The sequence below is a fragment of the Mirounga leonina genome, unplaced genomic scaffold, assembly GCF_011800145.1.
Source record: "Mirounga leonina isolate KUSES-001 unplaced genomic scaffold, KU_Mleo_1.0 Mir_413, whole genome shotgun sequence".
Lineage (NCBI taxonomy): Eukaryota > Metazoa > Chordata > Mammalia > Carnivora > Phocidae > Mirounga > Mirounga leonina.
This window is the reverse complement of record NW_023270734.1, coordinates 2,222,544-2,248,762: the sequence shown is the minus strand read 5'-3', so window position 1 is coordinate 2,248,762 and position 26,219 is coordinate 2,222,544. Positions and strand designations below refer to the sequence as shown.

The window sequence follows — 26,219 nt, the reverse complement described above, 5'->3', positions numbered from 1 at the left end:
AAATTTACCTTATACAAGGCAAGTTAGTTATTTTATTTATTTCATTTCATTTTGTTTTTTGAGAGAGAGAGTGCACAAACAGCCAGGGTGGCGGTCAGAGGGAGAGGGAGAGAGAGAATCTTAACGAGGCTCCACGCTGAGTGTGGAGCCCGATGCGGGGCTCCATTTCACAACCCATGAGATCAGGACCTGAGCTATAAACCACTGTCCTGACGCTTAACCAACTGAACCACCCAGGCGCCCCCAAGACAAATTAGTTATTAACTTGACAAACAACAGACACAGCACCGACAAGCATGTATTCAAAGGTAGTATAAATGTATAAAAACAAGATGCAAAACAGAACCACACTTAGCCTGAACCAGTGACTGACGATTCTTTTTCTGCCCCATGCGCGGGAGGGACATGGCGTAATCCAGATAACAATGGCTTAAGGCTGCAACAATAGAAGAGGGGCTTATAAATAATTTGCAAACCTCTCAGGTGTTCTTTGCTTCCTCAGGATACACGTTCTCCTCCAACCTATATCCCAAACCCCATAACCCACCCCCAGTCCCAGTTGAGAATCACACTCTTTCCAAGAATTAAGGTAAAATACTGAGTTTATTTGGTTGATTTGATCAATTATACTGGATAAAAGTGTTGGTTTCATTTGCATGATGTAAAAACATACTTTAAGTGGGAATACTCACATATTAACAATGGTAAAAATATATGTATAGGTAAGAAAGATTCATGGACGCATTTGATATAAAACATACACAGTATGCTATTTTAATACACAAATGCTTAGAAGAAAGTAGAGTCAGAAGAGTTACAAAAGTAGCATCATTAAGAATTTAGAAATGTTTCCATTTTTCTTAAAGGTCACATTCTCATCCTTTGGGATGTACAGAAATTATGTGGTTTACACAGTTTTATCCACATTCAAAACATCATGTTTTAAATGTTTTAAGCATAGCATATACAGTACAAAATGTTTCCATAGGAACATAACAGAACCTGTCATTAGTGGTCTGCTGTCAGATGGCTCCTAAATAATCAGCCATTTTTAAGACACTAGTCCAGCTTATTGCTATAATATTCAAGTTGTTCTATTCACCCAAAATACAATGACTTTAATTTATACTAGAACCTACCTACAAAGGCTCAAGGAGTTATCATATAATATACACCAATATATACAAAACAACTATTCTGAGTTAAATGAAGTTCTCATCCTTAAATTAGAACCAAGAATAGTAATTTCAGGCTAAGACATTATCCTCGTGATACCCTCGGTATTTTTAACATTTTGAGCAAAGTGCACAGTGAATGGAATCAGTCACCAGAAATGATCCTTCTACGAACTCTCAATTTCCTTTGAGTTACACCACCTGAGACATGAGAACCTTTAGACTGGGGGCTACCAAGGCAGCTTCACGAATCAAACCCATGGGAGCCACGTGGAGTCACATTCATGAGTCACAGGGAGCCCATATCCGCTTCCCTATACAGAGGCCGATTCCCTATACAGAGCCCCGGTGTGGAGTCAGCAGAACCAGCTTCCAGGAGCCCAGTGATGAGTCTTAATTATTTAGAGCAAATGATGCCACCGATCAGCCATATTCTAGTGTTGGTGGACCCCGTACAAGGTTGAAATAGCCAGCCAGGGCCCCAAGGTCTATGTAGAGAGAACGCTGCCTCTTTAGCATCTCAGATTCCTCAGTGCTTCCTGTGCATGATGAATCTGGAAAGGGAAACATTGAAAAAACTAAAATTAATGACCAGGTGACATGCTCAACAATAAATACTTGTTTTTTTCTGGGGAAAAAAAAAACAACAACGAACACTTGGCCCTAATCAAACAGCATTCAAGCTATCGTTTAATTAAAAACCTACAGACTTAGAGTTACAGACTGTGGGCTAGTTTATGTAATATGACATAGACGAAAGGTTTCGAAAAAGAGTCAATGAGGACAAGAAATTAGCTAGAAATTCTGGCATGTTTTCCAACACCCCAGATGGCTCTCTTTAAATACAGAAAAGTCAGACAAGAAGAGGATGAAATGCAAATAAACATTCCAGGCTTGACATCTGGGTTTGGACCTAAATGGATTAAGAATGCCACAGATTTCAGTAATAAAAATAGAAACCCTCTCCGTGCATATTTAATGTTCCTGGAATGTGTACTGACTTTGCTAAGTGGGAAAGATTCATAGCTGGCAAGGAGATTTTAAGCAGAGGAAGACAAAAATGCAAGTTGACTTCAAACTCAATATTTTATCTATACAGGAGCAGTGCCCTGATGTCTCCAACCAAGGACTGGCGTGGCTTACCGTAATTGCATGAAATAGAACCCTGTTCAGAACCAACAAGCAAGACTGCCAGGCTTGATTTGTTTTTAAAGGCAAATGATACTCCCTAGTGCAAAAAAGCAAGTCAGAGGCGATTCTCAAGGACTGTTGTTACCTACATTTGTGCTGAAACATGTTAGGATTTGCTGGTCATTTAGCCAATTTTTTTTAATGCTTTTGCTAAATAACATTCTTGCTGAGACTTCTTAGACAACTTATGGCACTCAAGAAGTCACTGCATTTTCTTTCCACTGCTTTCGTGAACAACGTCGGCAGTCTGAGGTAGACAGAGAAAGAAGGGAAGCAAGGGGCACGGCACACAGCAGGTGTCCATACCCGCAATGTTCTCAGGAAGCTCCAACTCCTTCCTACTCAGCAGCCTCTTCCGCTCAAAGAGGGCAGAGTCCAGACTCTGACAGCGTGGCTGATCCTCTCTGGGGGGGTTCAGGGCATCGTGTTTGAGTAGGTCTGCTGCCCTCGGGCGGTGATTGGGGTTCCTCTCCAAGGCGGCTTCTATCAGCAATCTCATGCCAGGGCTGCAATCATCCGAAATATCTTCCAACGGAGGCGCCTGCTTGTGGATCTAGCAACACACCAGCTCTCTTAGCACCAACGGTATGAAAAGACACCCTCAACAGTTCAAGTGTTCTAGTGAACAAGACCTGGAAAGTTATTTTGTTTCCCACTACATGCCCTGCAGCGAATACAGTCATGCCCTTACACGAGTTTCCCTTTAATTCTGTAATCACCCCGAGTTAAACCCATCCTTTGGGTGCATGAAGTTCAAGGGTCACTGTGCTGTAAAGGGGAAGGATCCGCTCTGTGATCTCTCAGTGGTAAAATGGAAGTGGCATGCTGGCTTGGGGATCTATAATCTCATCTCTCTTCTACGAGTGTTCAAAGCACATATACACAGTTTCTTTGGCTCAGAGATCTACGCTACTCAGACTCTCCTAAGTGGCATTTTATGAGTCATGAATAACAGAACAGCATATAATTTATGCCCCACGCACATTTCAGCCAATTCCCACTGCAATAGCAATGCCTTCTTTGCGGGAATGGGACTTTCCTCCATGTAGGAAGAACTTTCAGCTTCGCCTCCTGAGTTACTAGTTCACATCATCCCACTCGGGTGTGTTACAAGAGGGACAGCAGCTCTCCTGAGCAGGTGGACCTCCCCTGCACCCTCAGCCCTGGCTGACCCCCACTTACTATGTACAGGTAGGAGGGATAGGCTGAGCGAGGGTAGCGCTTCACCCAAGGCGGGGTGCCCGTCTGCATATGGATGAGTGTGGCTCCCAGGCTGTAGATGTCTGCTTTGGTTGAATGGCCTCTGCATAGGATCACCTCTGGGCTCATGTAAATCTAAAACAGAAGGAGAAAACATCAGTCTGACTCTCCCCCATTTCCTGGGGTGTCCATTTCCCTCATCCATTTCTGGAAGCTGGCTCATCCACCTTTACCATATTTACTGCACGTTTCAGCCCTCCAGAAGAGCATGTCACGGCTGTGCTCCCTGAAGCTAGGGAGAGGGACACCCTTGGGGGTGGAGGGGGGTCAGGCAGCTTTGGCCTGAGGTGTCCCTGCAGCCTAATGAAGAACACTCTTTTTCCACATACTGAACACACAGGTAGACCTGGCAGCCATGGGCCTGCAGCCAAGAACCCATCTGGGACACCCACTCATCAAGGTTCTGGAAGGCACTGACCGAGGCTTAACTTCTCTATTAAAACACCAGTTCTGGGGGCCTGGGTGGCTCAGTCAGTTAAGTGTCTGCCTTCAGCTCAGGTCATGATCCCAGGGTTCTGAGATCAAGTTCTGTATCGGGCTCCCTGCTCACTGGGGAGCGTGCTTCTCCCTCTGCCCCTCCCCCCCACTCATGCGCCCACACACGCATGCTCTCTCACGCACGAGCACAAAAATAAATAAATAAAATCTTAAAAAAAAAAATTCCTTTCAATATTTAAATGGATACTACAAATACGTGTCTTCACGTTTGTCATTAAATTGCCAAACCTCTACTTATCTGCCGTGATAAAAGGTGGCAGAGATCCATTGGGTATTAACACCAATCACATGGAAGAGAAGCACTTCGAGTGTAATGTTGTAAAAGTGGTCCTAATTGGTCATTTATACAAACTACTTCTTATTTCTACCACCACGTAGCCCTGTGACTAAGTATTAAATGCATGCCATTTTAAAATTGGTTTCAGGCTGGAAAAGCAGGGCTAGTTTCAGAAACAGTTCTTCTAAGAAGTCTCTGCTTATAAATTTAAAAAAGAAAGAAAAAGCAAGCAAATGCTGGTGACCAATGATCTGTATTTATGGCTGATACAGATACCGTAGTTAAAATCCTAATTATCAATATTTAACATTAAGAAATGTTTATGCTGGGCACCTGGGTGGCTCAGTTGGTTAAGCGACTGCCTTCGGCTCAGGTCATGATCCTGGAGTCCCTGGATCGAGTCCCGCATCAGGCTCCCTGCTCGGCAGGGAGTCTGCTTCTCCCTCTGACCCTCCCCCCTCTCATGTGCTCTCTCTCATTCTCTCTCTCTCAAATAAATAAATAAAATCTTTAAAAAAAAAAAAAAGAAATGTTTATGCTGCCCATCATCTGAATATGGAGAAAGGGGTAAGTGTTCCTGGAATATATTTCAGAGACAGTAAGTTAAAAAAAAAAAAAACTGGCTTACAAAAACTGGGAAAATTTCCCAGTTTCCCCATCCCAACCATATTCAACACCATCCTACAACACACTTCCTGGCTGGCTTGCTTTTGTTCCCTTGCTCATTCTGTCTGTCTGTCTCAACGAACAGGCTAAACTGAGCTCCTTGTTCTCAAACATTTCCTGAAGTGAAGGCAGAGCATTTGGATCCCCACAGACTTTCTTACTAAATATAATTACAAAGTTAAACACATGCAGTGGGAAGGATTATCTGTCCATAGAGGATGTCTATCTCCTCTCCCCTTGTTTGCCCTCCTAAGCAAAGATCAGGCAAAGTATTTACTGTTGGGGTAACCCACAGTGGCTCTGTATACAGGGCTCTGGAGGCCCCCGGGGACGTCACATTTGGGGATGCAGCATTCTCTCCACCTGGTGACGTAGCTGCTCCCCCCCAGGCAGATCCCCCAGCGTTCCATGGCTCAGAGCTCCTGCTTCCGCAGCCCATACCTGAGCCAGAGCAACGGGGCATGGTGTTCGAGAACTCTTCAGGCTGGCTGACTGCAAGCATGAAACAGACCCGGTGGGAACCATGAAGGCTCTCTGAGACCTGCACAGCCTCAGGCATGGGCACTGGAGCAAGGGAACCTATATGTCCGGGGGTCGAGGCCTTCACCTCTCAACACATTTATTAGAAATGTGTCACGTGTGTGTGTGCACGAGCGCGCGCGTGAGGTGATGATGACACGTTAACTTACATCAAGTAAGCCCAAATACAGACTCAGAAGAAAATAAGAACTTTTAAAAAAGAATCACGCTATAAAAGTAATTCTAGGGGCACATGGGTGGCTCAGTTGATTAAGCAACCGACTCTTGATTTCAGCTCAGGTCATGATCTCAGGGTCGTGAGATCAAGCCCCACGTTAAGCTCTGTGCTGGGTATGGAGCCTACTTAAGATTCTCTCTCTCTCCCTCTCCATCTCCCCCTCTATCCCCACTCCCTCCCTCTCTTAAAAAAAAAAGGTAATTCTAATTAGCTATTTACATTCATTATTTTTCTCTGTATGATGTAATTAAAAAACAGTAAGTTAAATATATGCCAGATTAACCCTGTGCTTATATTTTATGGTTACAGTATAATGTTCTGAATATGAATGCTGGGAGAGATCAAACACAGACCAGCTACACTGCAAGGATCAGCAATCATCTACAGCTATTCAGCAGTCAAGTGATCAAGTTCCAAAGGAAAGTAAGTCTACATGGTTGATTTTGACTAACAACATCTTATTGGCTCTTTAACTAGGAAGAGTTAAAATAAGCTCGCTGAAAGCTTTCAATGGTGATTTCACACCATTATCAAACTTTGACTGGTGAGCACCATACAGATAGTAAATGCAGGCTGATTTGAAGGAAGTTTATAACTCTCAACATCAAAGTCAGTTTAGTGCTTTGTAAAAAGCAATTTACATTTGCTGAAAATAACTCAATCCAAAATACTATTTAGAGTAAACACTATGTTATTATCTCATGTTCAAGCACACACTCTCTTTCTGTTAGAGAATCCCAGGGAAGACATTTCTTTGTCCAGCCATTGCAAAATGTTCAATCTGATCACACTGCCGGGAAGAGAAAGGTATTTTCTATCTTTAATACCATAAATAGTTTGTTTCTCAAACTGGCTCCAGGAAAAAGGGTAGAATGTCACATATCTGAACTTCTGACTAATGCCAAAATATGCTGAAACATTCTCCAAAAAAAACATGTCATAAGCATTAAGTCTTATTAGATTTTGTGCTTCGGTGAAGTATTCTTAAGATCTGGGGACTAAAACATTCTTTTAAAGAAGTCTACAGTTTTCTCTTCTAAATATCATTCTGCTCAAAGACAACTATCGAGGATCCTTCCTCAAGTTTTTTTACAGAATAACTTCAGTAATACCAGCAATTTCTTCTGCTTCCCAGGAGAGTTGTTGCTTTGAGAGAATTAAGGAAAAACTAATACAATCTTGGTTTCAGACGATGATTATTTGTTTGCTTGTTTTTGCACTGCAATTGGGTTCAGTGCAATATATCTACGAGCTAGACTAAGGGCTGTCATTTGGTTGAACACTAAGACTGACCTGGTAATCTTTTTTTTTTTTTTTTTAGAAGATTTTATTTATTTAATTGAGAGGGCAGAGGGGCAGAGGGGGACAAGCAGACTCCTCACTGAGCGCAGAGCCCAACTTGGGACCCGATCCCAGGACCCTGAGGTCATGAGCCGAGCCGACCCCTGACCTAGTAATCTTAAGGCAAAGGCGCAGCCAAGTGCCCTCTCTCCATTTGCTGCGGGCACTTAGAGCAGAGAGAGGGCATGGGGCTGGGAGGGTCTGATAGTTAAGCATGGGCCAGGGAGGCAGCTTCCACTCCCATTTACCTTCCCAGTTTCATCCAACCCCACGCCCATCATAATCTACTATGAACTAAACTGTTGCTCTTTTAATAATTCAGGTAAATTTAAAATAGGTCCTCTCAGCGAAGAGTGGGGGTTGCTGCAGTACCACCAAGTCCACAGTCCTTGTTGACCCCTGGCCAGTGCTCCTGATACCTACAACAGCCTGACACATAACGATGCTCAATAGATGCTTCCACATGAATCCACTCTTCAGCCCAATCATGTATATGTTAAATTAAATATATTATTTGAAAACCCATGAATGCATTCCTCACAACCTCATTTACATTCAGAAAAGTTTGTGGTTTAGTTTTGCTTTTGCTTCACAAATGAAATAAGTATTAGAGCTAGTTTATATCTCTAAATACAATTTATTTGTGCTATATTGATGTTTATTATAGGCTCTCTAGAATTAAAGATAAGCCTAAAATATTGTTGTTCCTCAATATATATTATTAATGACTATGACAATTATGACTATAATTGAACCGAAACAATAATACTTAGTTATACCAAGAATATATATATATATATACATGTTATACTAAGAATATATACATTAGTTATATTAAAAAGTTACATAGTAGTTAGAATTTAGACTCCAAAAAAAATTGGTTTAAGTCCCAGATCTGTCACTAGCTGAGTAACTTTGGGCAATTTATTTTAACTTCTTCAAGCTTATTCCCTTATTGTAAATAATAGTATTTGCCTACAATAACAGTATTTACTAATAATAGCACTGTAACAAGGATTAAATAATATAATTAATTTAAAATGCTAAAATTAGGGGCACCTGGGTGGCTCAGTCGTTAAGCGTCTGCCTTCAGCTCAGGTCATGATCCCAGGGTCCTGAGATCGAGCCCCGCATCAGGCTCCCTGCTCAGCAGGAAGCCTGCTTCTCCCTCTCCCACTCCCCCTGCTTGTGTTCCCTCTCTCGCTGCCTCTCTTTGTCAAATAAATAAATAAAATCTTTTAAAAATAAATAAATAAATAAATAAATAAAATGCTAAAATTAGTACTTGGCACAGAGCAACTGCTCATTAAATATGTTTCAATGATAATAACATTTGATGCAATGTTTTTCCTCCCCTTTTTTGTCCTTTCTGCAATAACACCAGAACATTTTTAAATTTTACTCTTAAAAAGGTATTGACTTTTCCTGTGGGAATAGAATTACCTCTGTTCCACGAAGGTCCTTAGGAAAATAGATATCTTCAGTCATTTGAACACTTAGGCCAAAATCCACCAAAACAGCTTTTGTAGACATGAAGACAATGTTGCTAGCTATAAAAAGAGGACATTTTTTAGTATAAAATTGTCTGTATACCCATAAATAAAATAAAAACATCATCTGAAACGATGAGTCCCAAATCAGAATAGACTGAAATGTGCTCCCTACTGAGATGACTATATTATATTCAAAAGAGGAGGATAAATCCAGGTGAGAATTCAAGTGAAAATCATTTCATATGTGCCAAGAGTGCAGCCAATGTGGGAGTAAATGGTTGAACACACTAATAACGCTCAAGATACAATGGCCAAGTCATGGAAGCAACCTAAGGGTCCACGATGGATGAGTGGATAAAGAAAATATGACGTGTGTGTATATGCATATATAATAGAATATTATTCAGCCACAAAAAAGGATAGAATTCTGCCTTTTGCAACAACATGGATGAAACCTTGAAGATCTAAGTGAAATCACTGAGATAAGTCAGACAAAGATGAATACTGTACGAATCTCACTAGTCCGTGCAATCTAAAACAAATGAACTCATAGAAAGAGAGAACAGATCGCAGTTGCCAGGGGTACGGGGGTGGGGGAAATGGGTGAAGGCAGTCAAAGCGTACAAACTGCCAGTGATAAGATGAACAAGTTTTGGGGGATGTAATACACAGCATGGTGACTATAGTTAATAATGCTGTATTATATATTTGAAAGTAGCTGAGAGAGTAGATTTTAAAAGTTCTCACCACACACACACGGTTTTAACTATGTGAGGTGATGGATGTGTTAACTAAGCCTAATGGGGTAATCTTTTTGCAATATATACATATAGCAAATCATTCCATCATATACCTTAGGCTTACACAATGTTATGCCAGTTATATTTCAATAAAGCTGGAAAAATAAAATAATGCTCAAGAGCTGGACTTTCAAATCCTAAGATATAAGCATATTATTATCATGCCACTTTCCTAAAATGAAAAAATAAAATACCCATTTTTTTTAAAGTAAAGGTTTTGTTAGTTCAATGTAGCATTAAATATTAAGGGTTGATAGTGGGTCTTTGTTGTGCATTTCCCACCATCTCTTACTCCTAGAAAGCAGTCAGTGAAGGCTTGTTTAATGAATTATTACCAAAATGGTGTTCAGAATTAAAAAGCTATTTGTTTCTCAAGAACTATGTAACTCTGTGTGTGTTTAAAGTACATTACTATTTTTTAAAGCCTTATGAACAAGGGCATAGCCAGTACTTAATAGACGTGTGGCCATAATCTTCCACAATTGGATAATCATCCTTCCTCATGACTTTGAAAGCTTTAGTGATCCCATTTGGTGCTAAAACATGTTGCAGGAGCACAGGGGAGGAAGGTGAAAAGCCCTCGAGGGCAGCTCTCCTCCTCACCACCGAGGATCTTTAGACTGAAGAGAGGAGCCCATCTGCCTCCTGTCCAACTCATCTCTCAGCCAAAGAGGTTACACATCCAAATGTAACTCACGTTTAATATCATGATGAATTACTTTCTTTGAGTGTAGAAAATCGAGTCCTTTGAGAACATGCTTTGTCACCCAAATAATTTCAAATTCTCTCATTGGTCCACAGCTCTCCAGTTTCTCAAGAACAGACCCTCCCTCGCCTGCTTCCATAAAGAGGTGCACAGTTTCACCCCAGAGCACCGCGCCATATAACTCAGCGATGTTCTCGTGCCGGAAGCAGGCCTGGATTTCCACATCAGATGGCTTAAATTGATCTACTGGGATCTAGAACACAAAAATACCAGTAAGATTCTAGACAAAAATATATACAAGATAGGTCAACTCACAATCCAGAGGGCAGATAAATGCCTTCAAGGAGATCATGATCTGCATGAAGTTATACTGCCAAGTTAAAATAATGTTCAAACCTGCTTTTACATGACGTCAGCTTTAGGTAAACAGTTCAAAATAAGAAAATAAGAACAAAATGTAAAATATTATTTTCATTTAGAATGTAGCAATCCAACCAAAGAATTATTTACAATTGAATCAAAAGAGAGATAATTTCCCATCTATTTTGCATGTACTTTCTATGGCACCTAGATTTTAGGTTGTCTTTTCAATATTTCCACTTGTTATGAAATAATATAATGTGTTTGGACCCACAGTTCATGCTCTGGCAATGCATTTAAAATCTATTCTAAGGAAAATCAAAAGTCATTAATAAAGAAAAAAGTAGATCTTTCAGTGCAGATAGATACGTAATGTCTCCAAAATACAGTGTCGGATGAAGAAAGCAAGATGCGCAAGTACATGTATTATGCTCCCATTTGTAAAAATCTCTTAAGCTATACATGACACATGTCCATAGAAATTTTCTGGAAAGATGTATAAGAACTCATTCACAGTAGTTGCCTCAAGGAAAGAGATCTCATTCTTCAACCTACATTCTTTTGAATCTTCTAAGTGTTGTTAATCATCTTACGTGGTTTTCCTTTTAAGAAAAAAATACAGCTTAAAAATTAAATGTAAGTACTCTAGGGAAAACAAACCTGCAAAGCTATTTTTTCATGCCTTTTGTGATGAAACTGTAAAATAGGACATTTTGGTTCTAAGACCTTTCTAAAATGTCACTAGAGTCTCTTAAAAGAATTGGAACGTGTCTCTTCTAAATGCAAGCCTCAAATGGCTTATTATAATATCTCCTTTTCTTTTGATAACAGATACTCTAGCAAATCTTTATGAAGGAACAAATGAGGCCAATATATTGTTGGTCTTTTTTTTTTTTAATTACAATAAGATAGACTATGGCCAGATTCGGCAAATCAAAAAGGAGTTTATTTTATTGAACTCTTAAAAACTTTATTTTTTTTTATGGATATGGATCACTTTTTTATTTTATTATGTTATCTTCATCACCATACAGTACATCATTAGTTTTTGAGCACTCTTAAAAACTTTTAAAGTGAAACAGACATACCAAAATGCATAAAACTGGTTATGTATCAAACTCAAGGAATTTTCAACTGAACACACCCATGTCACCACCATGTAGATCAAGAAACAGAACTCTACCAGCCCCCCAGAAACCCTTTCCTGACCTCTGCCAGTCACTGCCCCTCAAGGGCACCCACTATCCTGACTTCCAACAGCACGGATTTGTTTAGCCTATTTTTGGCCTGTATAGAAGTGGAATATCATAGAGTAGATCTTACTTGGTATCTGGCTGTTTGGGCTTAACATATGGTGATAAGATTCATCCACATTATTACAGTTGTAAACCATTTGCTCTCTTCACTGTACAGTATCCCACTGTGTAAATATACCACACTGTGACATCTGGAGAATTTCCAGTTTGGGACTATTACAAAGAGTGCTATGATGAACAGTCTAGTGCATAGCTTTTGGTGAGCAAGTGCACATGCCTCTTGGGTGTGTGCCTATAGGAGTAGAATTGCTGGGTCACAGGGTGTGTACGTGTCCAGCTTCGGCAGTCTTCCAAAGCAGGGATGCCTCAGCAATGGCTACTTAAGAAGAGACAGGGTCTTTGCAATAATTGGTCTATTTATATTCAATCCTTTAATCTACAGTCTTGAGAAGCCTTGCGGCTTTCCCAGCTTGGCTTCCCTGCCTGGTTCCCTTCCCTGTGGGTGGGATTAAAGGAGCAGCACACAGATTTGCTCCTGCAGGAGAGCTCCCCTCCACTCCACCCTACCGCAGAGGGATGACGTTATCCAAGGTCCTGCTATAGAAGCCAGCAGTGTTTTCTTTTTTATCAATGCAAACTAGATTAAAACAAACTATGCACTTAAACAGACTTAGGGACTGAACCCCAGGGAGCAAGCAAGTCCAAAAAAAAAAAAAAAGAAGAAAAAGAAGGATGTTTTCGGACAGGGCACCCTTACATAAGATCCAATCAAATGGCAACAACCTTTGAGTAATGCAAGCAAACAAGAGCCACAATGCTAAACATACATACGGCACAGGATATCTGGTTATAAAGTACATACCAATTTACACGCCATTCTTTTCTTAGTCTTTATATCTTGTGCTAAGTACACTTTTCCAAAGGCCCCCCGAGGTATGAAATCAGAGCCAATATTCCTATAAGTCAGCTTCCAAGGGATGAGGAGAACATCAGAGTCTATTTGATAGCGTCCATTCTGGGGAGTGATTACCTACAACAAAACAAACAGGCAGGAGGGTGAGAATTCCAGCAGACTCCTTTTCTAAGACACACCCTTTAGAAACTGGCTACTTTAGATCAAAAAGACACACCTTTAGAAACTGGTTACTTTAAACTGCATTCCTACGCAGTGTTTGAAATTAATGTCACTGTTACGTAATGCTAACAGTGTAGGGAGACTATACTTAGAGCTTCAGCAAGCCAGAGAAAGCATGTAACAGAAACATGTCCCTGGTCAGACCTGATCGTATTCCACCTCCTGGTGAGTAATTAATTGTCAACATTTTAAAAATTATTTATCTAAGGGAACACGACTATTGTGACCAAAAGGCTGAAAATAAAGATTGCATAAATATAAACTGTGCCTGCAAGTTGACTCGTTTCCAATTATAATGTGCTAACCTGTTAGTCCGCATAGCTATTACTCACACATGACGCATACGGAGAGAGAGCATGGAAATAAACTGATGATGGTAGAGGATTCTGGAAAATAAGGTGTTATGCCAGAGCTATGAGTTGACAGTGCTGCATAAATCAACAAGGGACAGAATTACTTCTCATCTACTTGCTCACTTAGTATTTACTGAGTGCATAAAAAGCACCAGGCACTGTGTTTGGTGCCGAGGAGGGCAGCTGTGAACGAGAGAGATGACCCTTAACCTCCGAGAGCTCCTGAACAGGCCAACACTGGGAACAAGTGTTTTCAAAACCAGTTGACTCAAAAATTAAAAGACATATATCCTGGGAGCAGTGTGGATGCTTTCGTCAAATCTCAACAAACCAGACATTTAAGGTCTGTGTATTTCACTGCATATAAAGTATATCTCAATTTTAAGAGTAAAAATAAATAAATAAATAAATAAATAAATAAATAAATAAATAAATGGAGGAAGAATTATAATGATAAATATGAAAATAAATTAATAAGATATGTTATTTTGAGTTATGACCTGGAGCACATGCCTACAATATGTTTACCATGTTCTCTTGAGGGGAACAGGGTCTCAAAAATACAAGGTTTGCCTCTGTGTATTTAGCAACTTCACGACTTCAGATTATGAATTCAGGAAGTGTGAAACTATCCAAATGACATTAAGTTATTTCAAGTGCAGAAGAGGCTGAAGGGGAATGCGGACCACATGGGAAAAGAATGAACACCTGATTCATCGGCAGATGCGCGGGCCCCTCAGCAGGCCACTGCCAAGAGAATAGTTGTAATAATCCCAGGGTTATTCATTCAGACTCCATTACCACTCATCTTAGCTGTACCCCACAAATGGATGCATGTGCTCTTAGTCAGGGAATGAAGAGGAGGACGACTCCAATCCTTCGAGATGTGAAGTCACTACATTTAAAATGAAGTATTTCCTGAGCACTCCCCTGAGCCAGCCCCCGAGTGGAGCCCTAGCAGGAAAATGAAGAAGCACCACAGCCCAGGGTCTTGCCTTGTTTGAAATATGACCTCCTTTCAAGAAGTGTGTCACCTCAAGTTACTGAAGTCCTCTTTTTACAACATGCTAAGGACATGATAAATGCAGTCCCTTGCCACATGTAGACAGAACCATACCCACGGCACTCAACCGTACTTGCTCATTGCCTCGTTCTTGTTATTAAGTATTTACGTTTCCTGTTTCACTTTCAGCTCCAGCTATCCACTCAGGGTTTCATTCGTGCAAGTTTTACTCTTGTCCAGCTCAATCTGTGATAGCCCAGTTTGACCCAAGGGATGAAGAAGACTCATTACAGCCATGCAATGAGTGCTAATTATAAGGAGGGCACTGTGCTCAGCTCTCATCTAGATCTCCCAGCCATCCTGGGAGGTAAGTACTATTTTTATCTCCACTTTACAGATGAGGAAACTGGTTTCAAGAGGTTAAGTAACTCATTAGGCCATGACAAAGTCAGGATTGGAACTCAGGTCTGTCTGACCCCAAAGCCAGAGCTCCTGTGTGCCTTCTATCTTCCAGAAGACAGGAATTAAAGCTCAGCCAGGATCAAAAGCCAGTTACTAAAAGCCTACATTTATGAGTCACTGAGCACCTCAGCCTTCGCCTCTTTAGATAGAATACTGCACGTTCCTTCATCCCTGTTTTACAAGCTCCCATGTTCCGGGGACATGCCTCCAAAGGCAGGTTCTCCTTTGATGATAGGCCCTGACACATTCAGTGTGATAGGCGAGCACAGACTAGTCAGCACTTCTGCAAAGTCCCCGGTTCTTCTCCTGGCCCTAGACCTTCCCTCTTTGGGTTTGCAATGGTTTTTTTTTTCCCCCCTTCTCCTTTTTTTAGGGACCCTACCAAATAATCCTATGGAACTCTATGCTGCTCATGTCTGCCAATTCTTCAGCTTAACCAAAGCCACCATCAAGTGCAGACATTATAAGCATGCTTTTGAGTTCCTTCTCCAGACTAGTGACACTAAACAATGCTGGGCCCAGCAGCAGGCCTTGAGAAAAATTCTTAAGTACTTTAATAGGAATAAATTCCATACAGAACCTGTAGGATATGGCTGCTAGGACACAAATACAACCTTGGGCTATTATCTAGAGGCATATTATCTAGAACAAAGGCAAAGGTGGCTCTTTCCTACTCAATGGACTGCCATGTTCAAGTTCAGGGCTGTAAGGCAGGCACTGACCCGGGCTTGAGTTCTGAGGGTGCAGCCCAGGTTGAGGATGAAAGTAACCCTCCAGTAAGTGACAAGTAGCAGACACAATGAGAAGTGTTTGTGACAAAAGCGAGAAGATGTGGGGAACATGCAAGTTTTAAAGTATTGGAAAGACCGTCCTAAAGAAAGAGAGTAACAATTATTTGCAACAGCAACTACCACAAGGGCTTGCACTCTTTCAACACTCACTCTGTGTAAACAGGTCCTGTGCATTCCTTATTTGTCCCACACAACAGCCCCACAGAGTGAGTGCTATGATGTGACCCATTTTACAGATGAGTAAACTGAGCCGTGGAGGGGTTACTAGCCCAAAGTCACACAGCTAATCCATCTCAGAGCTGAAATACATACCCAGGCACTGTAATTCATGGGCCTTCATCCTCACACTACTCGACATCTATACCTTTTTTATGGCCAAAAAGTAGGACTAGGGCTAAGGAGAGTCAGAGACGGACTTTAATGCATTACGAGGGAGGACTTTCCTACAATCAGAATTGGCTAAATATGAAATTAAATGCCCCAGTCTGTGATAAACTTTGTCAAAGGAGATTTTCAGGCACAGACCAAAATGTTCCAACAATTACTGGATATGATGACCAGAGTGATGTAAGCATCAGACAGAGGGCTTGACTCAAGTATCTTTAAGGTTTTTCCAACCCTGAGAAGCCAGGACTCCATGACTAACCCCTGAGGAACAGCATTCCCACATCTCACACCCGTATCTATGAGCGAACGCTTTGGGGCCCTTCGGCTCCCCATCTAATCACCAATGAGTTCAGTCTTTGCAACCCATTTTCAGTTATTCATTCCCCACTCAGGTTATGAATTGGTCTAGAGTGTAAATAACTCATAGCACTCTCATACCAAGCAACGCCTAGGTTGGTCTCCTAAAGTTTCTTCCCCAGGTCCTGCTGGATGTCGGTAGAATCTTTATCAAATATTTTTAGAAAAAGAGCACACATTTGCATACACGCGCAGACCAACAGTTTACGTGCCTCTGTTGCAGGATATTTTTGTAATTCCTGATCCTCCACCCTGTCTAATTAACTCCATGGGCTTTATGGTTGTTGGCTGCCAGGAACACACCATGTCTCTATGCCCCTGGGCCTTTGGACATGCTATTCTCATCTGGAACACTCTCTACTCTCCATCCCCTTTATCTGGCGGATTCCAACTCAACAGTTTAGGCATCAGTTCCTTTTAGAAGCATCTCTGGCAGTCTCTCTTCCCTTGTGGCCACGTGAGGTGTCCTGCCTGAGCATCCCCACAGCAATCAGGGTGTAGTTGTATCGGGAAGAAGCACACGGCATTATAATCACCTGTTCTACTTACCTCGGGCCTTCACCAGGCAGTAAGCTACCAGAGAACCCAGACTCTTCCATACTGGATCTGTAGCACCTGGAAAAGTACTTGATACATTGTCGATAGCTGACCTATGTCTAGCAAGTGAATGGATGAATACTTGAATGAAGGCATTTGGTCTATATGCAGATACACTTTATAGATGAAATTTACCTTGGAACCAGCCTGTCTGTCTGTTAGATAATGAGTGATCATTTATTAAAGCAAGTGAAGCCCAGAATGGAAAAGTTTTGATAGGGTCTTAGGGGGAGGGCCTCAAGAAGTCAAAGATCTCAAACACAGGATGGTTCCAAGGAGAGCACCATATAAGGATGAGTGGGAGCCAAAAGCAAACCGTGCCTCCTTCATCATCTTGTCTCAAACTGCCAAAGATCAAGCATGGCAAGTCATGATTCCTATGCCATTATTTATAAAGCACGGACCTGGCATTGGTTACTAGCAGTCATAGGATGTATACGATTCTTAACTTAGTGACAGAAAAGTCCACCACAGCCCCGAGAGTCATTGACCACTGGGATGATTTTCCCAGTGAGGCATGGTCTGCATTCCTGCAGATTTTGAGGTTCTCCTGTTATTCCACTCTGGTTTTAAATCTTCTTGCTTTATATTCTTGATCATTTTTAAATTAAAAATCTTTTTAAAGTTTTAAAGATCTCTGCTTTTATGATATGTCTTATTCTTAAATTTTCTCCTGAATACGCATTTGTTCACTTATTGAGCATAGACTCCACAGCGGGGACTGACAACATTTTACTCCTAGCCTTTGCTGATAAAATTTGCACTTCCTTGTAATGTCTTTGTTTCTCTCCTTTTCTGCATTGGCTTTTTTTTTTTTTTTCCACTCCAAAACCTTTAGGAAGCTATTTCTTTGTATTCCTTATAATTTTCCTGAACTCTCTTCTGTACATTCCCAATAAAGTTCTATGGCCTACCTCTCTTCAGTCTGATGGGCCAGGAGAAATGAATGCAAGTTTCTACATATTTATAAGCAAAAATATTTTGTTTATGACAATGTTAAGAAAATTAGGTAGTCCTAATGTTAAGAAAATTAGGTAGTGCTCCTAGTTCGATATTACTTCCATGTATAAGAAGAAATAATATTCTCAAGGTAAAGTACTTAGTCAACTATTAAACACAGTTTGGTATATCCAGACCAAAGCAAGTCATGCAACTATGCAAAAAGTAATCTTGCTCCAAACTGAGCTGGAGCTAAACACAACTGGTTTCTAACAAAACAATTTACTACATAGCTGACCTAAATTACTGTGTTGTTTTCAATTGAATGAATGTACTACTTAAAAAAAAAAAAGTTAAGTACTCTGTCCAGACTCCAATCATTCAACACTGGCCCTCCCCCTACATTAGCCATTTTGCCACACACAACTAGCACCAAAGGAAAAGGAGTCACTTCCGTCAATATGCACATTTTGCAAGTTACTACCTACTCCTTTGTAAAATGTCCTTTTTAAAAGATTAGATGACCCCTAGCCAACACCTACATTCACCTCTGACACACTAAGACTGCCAGAATCCCAGGCACACCCAAACACATCATCTGATCAACTATTGTGACAACGTGTTGTCACAATATTTTGGACTATTTGCATACTTGGTCTGACTAAGGAAATATCTCATTTGTCATTCATACTTTGCCAGTTCACTAAAGAGAGTGAATCTGTGCATTGCTACTTATTGCCTGACTGCAAACTATATTTCTGCAAGAACTGAAGTTAACCAGTATTAATATTGTGACATTCCAAGATGTGACAAGAGAGGAGCAAAAAAATCCAGTTTTCAAAAATATTAATTAAAGATAAAGTATTGATTCCCCTCAGATGAAGAATTCTCATTAAGTCTTCTTCTGCCTACCTGATGAATGAGCTTTCTAATGAATTGTTAAGTTAAAAGACATTCTTCTTAATGACCTATTTGTACGACTGTCACTGACACATGGAAAAGATTAAATGGAACTTTGAATGAAGACCTTTTTTGCATCTTTAACATGGAGATGATTCTTACAGATACTATGTTTTTAAAAGTCGTACATGATAGCCAGTCTAAACCAAGTTTAGCTGCCCCTCTGCCTTACACGAAGCTGCAAGAGTAAAGCTGAACACACAGCACTCAACTGATCAGGAAAAAAACATACCATATTTAATAAAATCCCAGATTCCTGAGGTCGGTGTCCATAAAAACGCTTTGCAGTGTTGGATATGTGGTTTGCAAAGGCAAGCAAATCCTCCACAGTTCCATAACTGACCGATGACAGCCAAGGCACCTCTTGGCCACTGAGCAGCAGAGATTCTGAACGCTCCTCATTTTGATTACTATCTTGACACATGGTCATGAGACTGGGTTCATAAACTGCTGGCTCTTCACTTGTGTAAAGATTTTCCATAATGTCTATTACATCGGACACATTCAAGTGTTTAATTAATAAATCGATCTCTTCTTTATTGTCACTTCCAGTGCTCATGTACTCCATCACTGTTATGCTTTCTAGAGAGTCTGCAAAAGAAAAGACAAACAGTTACCATATTTGTATTTGCCTTTAAGATCAATGGGAAAATGACATCAAAGGATTGGGAACAGCTTCCATATGCCTCGGTTTATAAAATGAGGGCTCTGTGTCAACAGTGTGTGTAAATTCAAGTTGACAGATGGTGAAGAAAGGGACCTTAGATAACCTTTAAGTCCGGCCGTTCACTTTGCAGAAGGGAAACTTGAGATCCAGAGAGCTTACTCCTTACTCACTCACTGAGCTGGTGGCATGAGTTACAGCCACTGAAAATTTCACTAAACATAAACACGAATAAGCGCGGCTCAGAAATCTGAGGAGCTGAGGCTCCTGGCCCTTGACAGCTTCCAACCCTACTGTTCCTCCAAGAGAGCAACCCTCCCCATACAGACCTCTGTGGCTTCCATGCCCTGGTGACTTTAAAGAAAAAGAACTATCTTATTGGAGCACCTGGGTGGCTCAGTCAGGTAAGCAGCTGCCTTCAGCTCAGGTCATGATCCCAGGGTCCTGGGATCCAGTCCCACATCAGGCTCCCTGTTCAGTGGGGAGTCTGCTTCTCCCTCTGCCTCTGCCCCTCCCCACCACTCATGCTTTCTCTGAAATAAATAAACAAAATCTTAAAAAAAAACTTTTTTTTTTTTCTTAAAGAAAGAAAAAGAACTATCTTATCAAATTCAGGAGCCAACTTGGCAAATAAAATTCAGGCCGTGGAGCCAAAAGCCTGTAAAATGGATTAGAATCTAAGCAAACTGATGATGATAGATCAAGTTTCAGGAATAATTCCGATGCAAATAAACAGCTCATTTAGACTGGGGACCACAAGCCTCAAATCCTCCTGCCAGCGACCTATGAGAAAGGGGAACATTCTTTTAGCTGTGAATCAGCTGTCTCCTCTTGAGACCAGAATTCTTTAATTGTACAAAGCATGTATCTCAATGACCCAAGAAAGTTAATGTAATATTTAGATCAATCACCCTCTAGAAGCTGTGGTATTACAAAGAGGCCAGGACAGCCGAATCTATCCTAAGCAAGACACAGGTAAGGCCAGCTAAGCTAACTACATTAGCCAATACTGTATTTTAGTTCTTGTATGAAAATCAGGTGCTACATCTTGGGATCTGTAAATGAGAAAAAGAAGGTAAACCCAGGATTAAAAAAAAAAAAAATGATGCTGTTGCTCAGGATTTTAGAACAATTCCATTCCAGAGGATTAAAGATCAAAGGATTTAAGACATCTAAGAGAATTTAGAGGCATGAACATCTACTTAAACTATTGTGCTCCTGAAAGCCTCTCTGAAAGATGCTTCTGGTTCCTGAAAGCACAAACCTTTAACACATTCAATACTCAGTGCTAAAAGCCACAGGCCTCCATCTGAGGAGCTCAAGTACAAAGCTCCAGGAAATGTTCCACCTGGGGGGTTGGGGGGAGCACCTATAGCTCTCGTGACTACCACTCCACTTTTGGTCTCTGAGCCAATTTCATTTGAGAAAAGACCAAGGCAATCCAGGGACGCTATTCACTTACTTGATGACCATTTTCTGATGTGCAAGCATTCTCTGCAGAAAGCATGCTATCTCGCACCCTGCAGTCTGATATTCCACCTGGACTCAGGCTGCTTGGGCTGGACTCCCAGCCCTTTCTTCACAGCCTACACGTTCCTAGGCAGGCACCTTACCCACTCTGCACCTCTACTTCCCCTGTCTGTGAAATGGAGGCATAACAGCACCTACCTCATAGGGCGGTTGTGAGGTTTAAAGAAGTTCAGGTGTGTAAGGTGTTTGGTGCAGAGTCAAAGAGCTCTGCCTTCTGCAGTTGCTGGTATGTGCACAACACAGAGAAGTCCCGGCTTTGCAGATACTGCTTAGGCCTCCTTTCTTATCTGCAAATGGGATGCGGCTACCTGTTCCCTGGGTTTCTTCACAGTAAGGTTTTAAATGCTGTATCTAGAACAAGAGACAAAGACAAAAAAGCAAAAACCTCTGAAATGCTTTGATAGCTGTTAGCCACGGTCACATCTAGAGAGCGAAGGAAGCTCCCCTCACAGATCTCCTGTGTCTTTGAGGAAGACTGATTCAGGCTCCTGGAGTCTTGAGTTAGGAAAGGAATTGCTTAGGTTCACGGAGGAACATTCGACTCTGATTTCAATGGGCCATTCAGTTGCAGTTTCTGCTTGTAGAATTTACTGAGAAAAGGAAGTTAAAACAAAACCAGCCAGATGGAGGACCCCAGTGGCTGAAAAGTTCCAAGGCTCCAGGACTTAGCTAATGGCTGGCTGGAGAGAAAATAAAGTTCCCAGGAGTAACATGACTCAAGAAAGAAAGAAAAAAAGTCCACACAGTTTACAAGTCAGTCAGCTGATCCAGTGAGTAAAGACAGGTTTTGATTTTCAAGTTCTGCAGAAAGTCTGGAGCATTTATGTGTGAAGCCTAAGAGGTCTGAACACACACACCCCTAAGTTATGTGCTGAGGGAGAGGCGGAGGAAGGGAGGAAGGGTGGAGGAGAGGGGAGAGGGGAGAGGGGAGGGAGGGCAGTGTAGGACACTGATGCCAGGGGTAATTCCTTAGCAACAGCAGGGCTCCTGTCACGCAAATCAGTATACCCCAGCAACCCTGATGACCAGTCAGCCTGCTAAATGCCCCTGCAAAAAGCCTCAGCACTTTCAGGTCTTCATTAAGCAGACAGCATGCTAGTGATTTCCGAGTTATACAGATCAGTAGCCATCTAGAAAAACTGGATTGTGAAGGTATTCTACTTTACCAATAAAGACTCTTCCCCACGTAGTTTACTATAAAAATCCTCCTAAAATCCCCACTTGACAAGGGAGTAGACAACTACAACCATCTTAGAAATGGAGAAATGGGCAGATATTGTCAAAATGATTTGCTTCGAGTTATTTCAGAAATCAGCAATAACACCAAGAGGAAATCCTATTCTTATTCATTGTTACACTCTTGGCTACTTCCATTTACATAAACAAAAGTGGAGAAATTCCTAGCAAGTGTGAACGAAAAAAGGCCAAGATTATAGATATAAACCTCTGCCTAACAAAGGATAATTATACCTTTGGTTACTTCCCATTTAAAAGATTTTACTGCCAAAATAGTACGTTGCCCCTCAGGGCATATCTCTTATTATATTTTTTCTCCAAAAGCCCCAGAATTACACATTCTAGCTATATAGGAGCACAGCCACTCTGCTTCAGAACCTCTAGACACCTCAACTATCCAATTTTCCTTGTAAGAAAAAGGCCTTAAGGGCCAGCCGTCGCAAGTACTGCATACAAACCTCAATCCATCAGAGAGTTGGGGGCGTCTGCTGGATTCAGATTATATTCTACTTGGCAAATACATGAGACACAGGCCACAGATACCTAATGCAACTGTAGTCGTGTTTCTTTCCCTGTTTTTAGTAGGAGTTCTTTATTCCGTGCCAAAATGTCTTACCAAAAGTGAAATAGCCGTTTCTCTTAAAGGCAGCTCCTGGCCTTCCTTATTAACTTTTGGGGCAATCTCTGTGCACGCCGTTCTTCTTTCTAATCGTCGTTCTCCGCCCAGAACTAAAAGAATTTTGGAGTCCTGCTATCACATTACGACCCTCCCCTCAACATTTCTTCTTAGACCGAAAGCCCAGCATTCACGTTCTTCTATAACGACCCTTTAGTCACAGAATAGCATCCGGGTTACATAAGCATGAAATTAAGTTTCAGCTATTCAAAAAGTTCTCTGCTCCGTCAACCGCCGCCCCCACTCCCCTCCTCCTATTCTTTAAAGCCGGGGAAGCCTACCAAGGGCTTGTAAACTATAAAGAGCCCCCACGATCTGGGCGGGCGGCAGCCGGGTCCCCAGCCTCCGAGGCGCACTCACCGGCGTCGGCGGGGAGAGTGCAGCAGGCCGGGCGGTGTATTCGGCGGGAGGCGCGGTGACAGAGGGTCTCTGTGTCCCCGCGCACTGCCCAGACCCGCACTGCTCGCGCGTTAGGGATCCGGGAAGGAGGAGGAAGGGGGAGGAGTCGGAGTCTGCACCCCGTGAGACCCTTGCGCAAGGTGCTTTCCAGCTGTGCCCGCGGCAGCCGCGACGGGAGAGAACCGCGGAAGCGCAGTAGCGCGTACCGGCGGGTACGCCCCCACCTCCGGGAGCCCGGGAGCTCGCCCCTCGGCCTGGGGCACCCGCGCTCGGCCGTCGGGGCTCCCTGGAGGGCTGCCACCACAAAGACACCCAGAAGTCGCCGAACGGAGGGTTACCTGGCGGGCGGAGCGCTGCAGCCGCGGCCCCCGGACGGCTCGGTGCGCCTCCGGTGGCCCACCCCCCCGGAGTCGAGCGCGCGCGGACGGCGAGGTCCGGCGGCAGCGGCAGCTGGAGCCAGGGCGACCGATCCCGGAGCGTGGCGCGTCGTCCCGAGCCGAGCGCACCAGTGAGCGCGGGACCTCCAGCCCAGGCTGTCCTCCCGGGCCGCCCTTGTCCGCCCCTGACTCACGGCGTCTGAGCCGGCCGAGGGGCGGCGCAGCGGACGCCAGCCGCCGCCTCCCCGCCTTTTCCATTTCCCCTTTCACTCCGTAAACAGAAACAGGCTGCCGCGTTGCGGGGAAGCCGGAGCCCCCTCTCTGGGAAATTCCGTCGTCCCGCCCCCCCCCCCCCCCCCCGCCGTTTGTCCTCGGGGCGCCCGGGCGGAGCGGAAGGCTGGACGAGGGAGGAGCGGAGCGCGGCGCTGGGAGGGGCGCCGGCCGAGGGCTGGAGTGGCTACTCGCCGCGCCACCCGAGGGGCCCCGGGACGGCAGCCGCGGCTCCAGTCCAGGGCCTGGGACACCTAGGGATTTTCCCTCGGACCTGGGGACCCGACAGCCTGGTGGTGTAAGGCGCCCCGCGACCGCGCCTCTGCACCCCTTCCTAGTCCCGGAAAGAAGATCGTGTCCCTAATGTGCTGGCGCCCTCCGCGCTACTCCGGTGACCTGGGCCGCGGCGGGGAGGGCGCGCGGCCCTGGCCCTTTCCTGCGCCCACCCGCACGCTCCGGAGGACCGAGGCGCAGGGGCTTCCGGCCTTCTCTCAGAACCGGGTCCGTGCACCCGACGGCGGGTAGCGCCGTTCGCCCTGCCAGGTTTCGGTTCACGGCCACGCACGGTGAGTGCCAGGATCCGTGGTCCGCACGCACGGCCCCCCGTATAAAGATTTGGCAGAGGTTGCCGCAAGGTGGGCCAGAGCCTGGTGGTGTAGCACCTGGAGAGGGGCCGGTGTCCTCCGCCAGCAAAACCTGGTTTCGTTCTCTGCAGCCTTTCTTGGAACGGGTTGTTTGGCGGCGCCGTCCCATTACGAAATGTACCTGTACTGATCGCCCCCTCCTAACCCCGGCTGCGAGTCTGGGGTTTTCTGTACAGCTTGGGAAGATCAAAGTGTGCTCATAGTACTCTTCCTTGCAGAGTGGAAATTGTTTCCTCCAGGTGAAGCGGGAAGCGAGTTCTAGGGCAAATAGCGCCTCTGTCCACGAAATCCACTCTGCAGGGCATTCCCAATACCTGAGTCGCAACTCACTACCCCCTCGCCTCTCAGTACTTCCCTAGTATCAAGCACCCACCATAAACCAGACATTTTGCAAGACGGCCCGGAGAAAGAGAGAGAATGTAAGGTGGATATTCTCTGGGTCTTACCGACCAGGATGTTGGGCGTCCCAGGCAGAGAGCCCACATTCAAAAGCCCCACGACTCTGAGTCCACGCCCGGTCTTTTCCAGTACCCACTCTCATTCTACCCCCGCGCTTTCAAAACGGCGTCGGACCCGCTCTAGAGCTTTCCACGTTTCTTCTGTGGAAAGTGAGTTGCTGTTCCGATCCAGAGGAGTCCTACTGAAAACTGCTGACGGACCTAGGCTAGCGTAGGTGAGAAGCAAGGCCTTCGTAGGACCTTAACTCCTATCATTTCTTTGTGCTTCCGGTCAGGCAGGGATGAGGCTGAAAAAGTGATTGACAAGTAGCTGAGCCCATCAGTAAAAGTGAGCCGAACCAGCAAATAAACAGCCAGGGCTGACGGACTATGTCCGCACTAAATCCCTACCCCCCCCCCCATTATTTTAGTTCCCGGAATGCAGTGACATGAATAACGCGGATGCGTGCCAACCCCTGGAACCGTCCAGGTGGTCTCGGGCGGTGAAGGGGTCCCCAGCGGCCGGAGGAGAAGCCCTTCTGGGCGCCGGGGCTTTTCTGGTCGTGGAGGGAGGGACCAACTTTGCCTTTGCCGCTCTGACTGGGGAGAGGCAACGTGTGCAGAAAACTGAAGTCTAAAGGGCTGTAGCTTTTTTTCTGGGAGCCAGGTTGTCGCCCTTGTTATCTCTAATGGTAACGTGAGAGACTTCTCTCCTTCCTCTGTTGTCTTTGAGCAACAAGGGATGATCTTTATAAGTATTTTAAAAATAGAAACATGGAACCACTCCCGCTTCCACCCCGTTGAATGAGCTCATTAAAACCACACCTCATCTTCTGGGAACTAAGTATTAGCCTTACTTCCTACAGAGAGGGCTCCCAAATACAGCTGCATTTTAGGGAGCTGGTGAGATGGCTGCCCCAGCAGGGTGCTCTGGCTGTTCATGACATATAGGAGAACAGATTTCATCTGGGGCGGGGGGGGGGGGGGGGGGGTGAATTAAGAGGAAGTTTGACTTAAAAGCATTTTTGAAAGTCTAACAAAGATTGGATCTGGTGTCCTGGAAGAGGCTGGACATTGGAGAACGAGTGAACAGGCATGAAAAAGTTTGCAGACTGCTTGCCTTTTTCTTGGTCAGGACTGTTGCAACAGACTTGCAAAAAGCAATCCTGCTTTTTTAGGAGCTTGCTGGGAAAGTGAGGTTTCAGCTTGCCAAGGAGAAACC

At 43.6% G+C, this 26,219-nt stretch overlaps 1 protein-coding gene across 4 annotated transcripts; it reads right to left on the bottom strand.

The window, feature by feature from the left end:
* Positions 1 to 705: 705 nt before the first annotated feature.
* MAP3K8 (mitogen-activated protein kinase kinase kinase 8) lies at positions 706 to 25,358 on the bottom strand. 4 transcript variants are annotated; one of them, XM_034987208.1, is made up of 9 exons: positions 25,007 to 25,358; positions 21,097 to 21,309; positions 18,997 to 19,355; positions 12,643 to 12,810; positions 10,156 to 10,417; positions 8,609 to 8,715; positions 3,549 to 3,701; positions 2,673 to 2,919; positions 706 to 1,729 (listed from the first exon to the last, which is right to left on the bottom strand). In XM_034987208.1, the coding sequence occupies exons 3-9, from the start codon at positions 19,330 to 19,332 to the stop codon at positions 1,599 to 1,601; spliced, it is 1,404 nt and encodes a 467-aa protein (XP_034843099.1). In that variant the 5' UTR covers positions 19,333 to 19,355; positions 21,097 to 21,309; positions 25,007 to 25,358; the 3' UTR covers positions 706 to 1,598. The 4 variants fall into 4 exon arrangements, with proteins under 4 accessions (XP_034843099.1, XP_034843096.1, XP_034843097.1 ...); XM_034987205.1 differs by lacking the exon at positions 25,007 to 25,358 and adding an exon at positions 23,608 to 23,970; XM_034987206.1 differs by lacking the exon at positions 25,007 to 25,358 and adding an exon at positions 22,653 to 23,391.
* Positions 25,359 to 26,219: the final 861 nt, after the last annotated feature.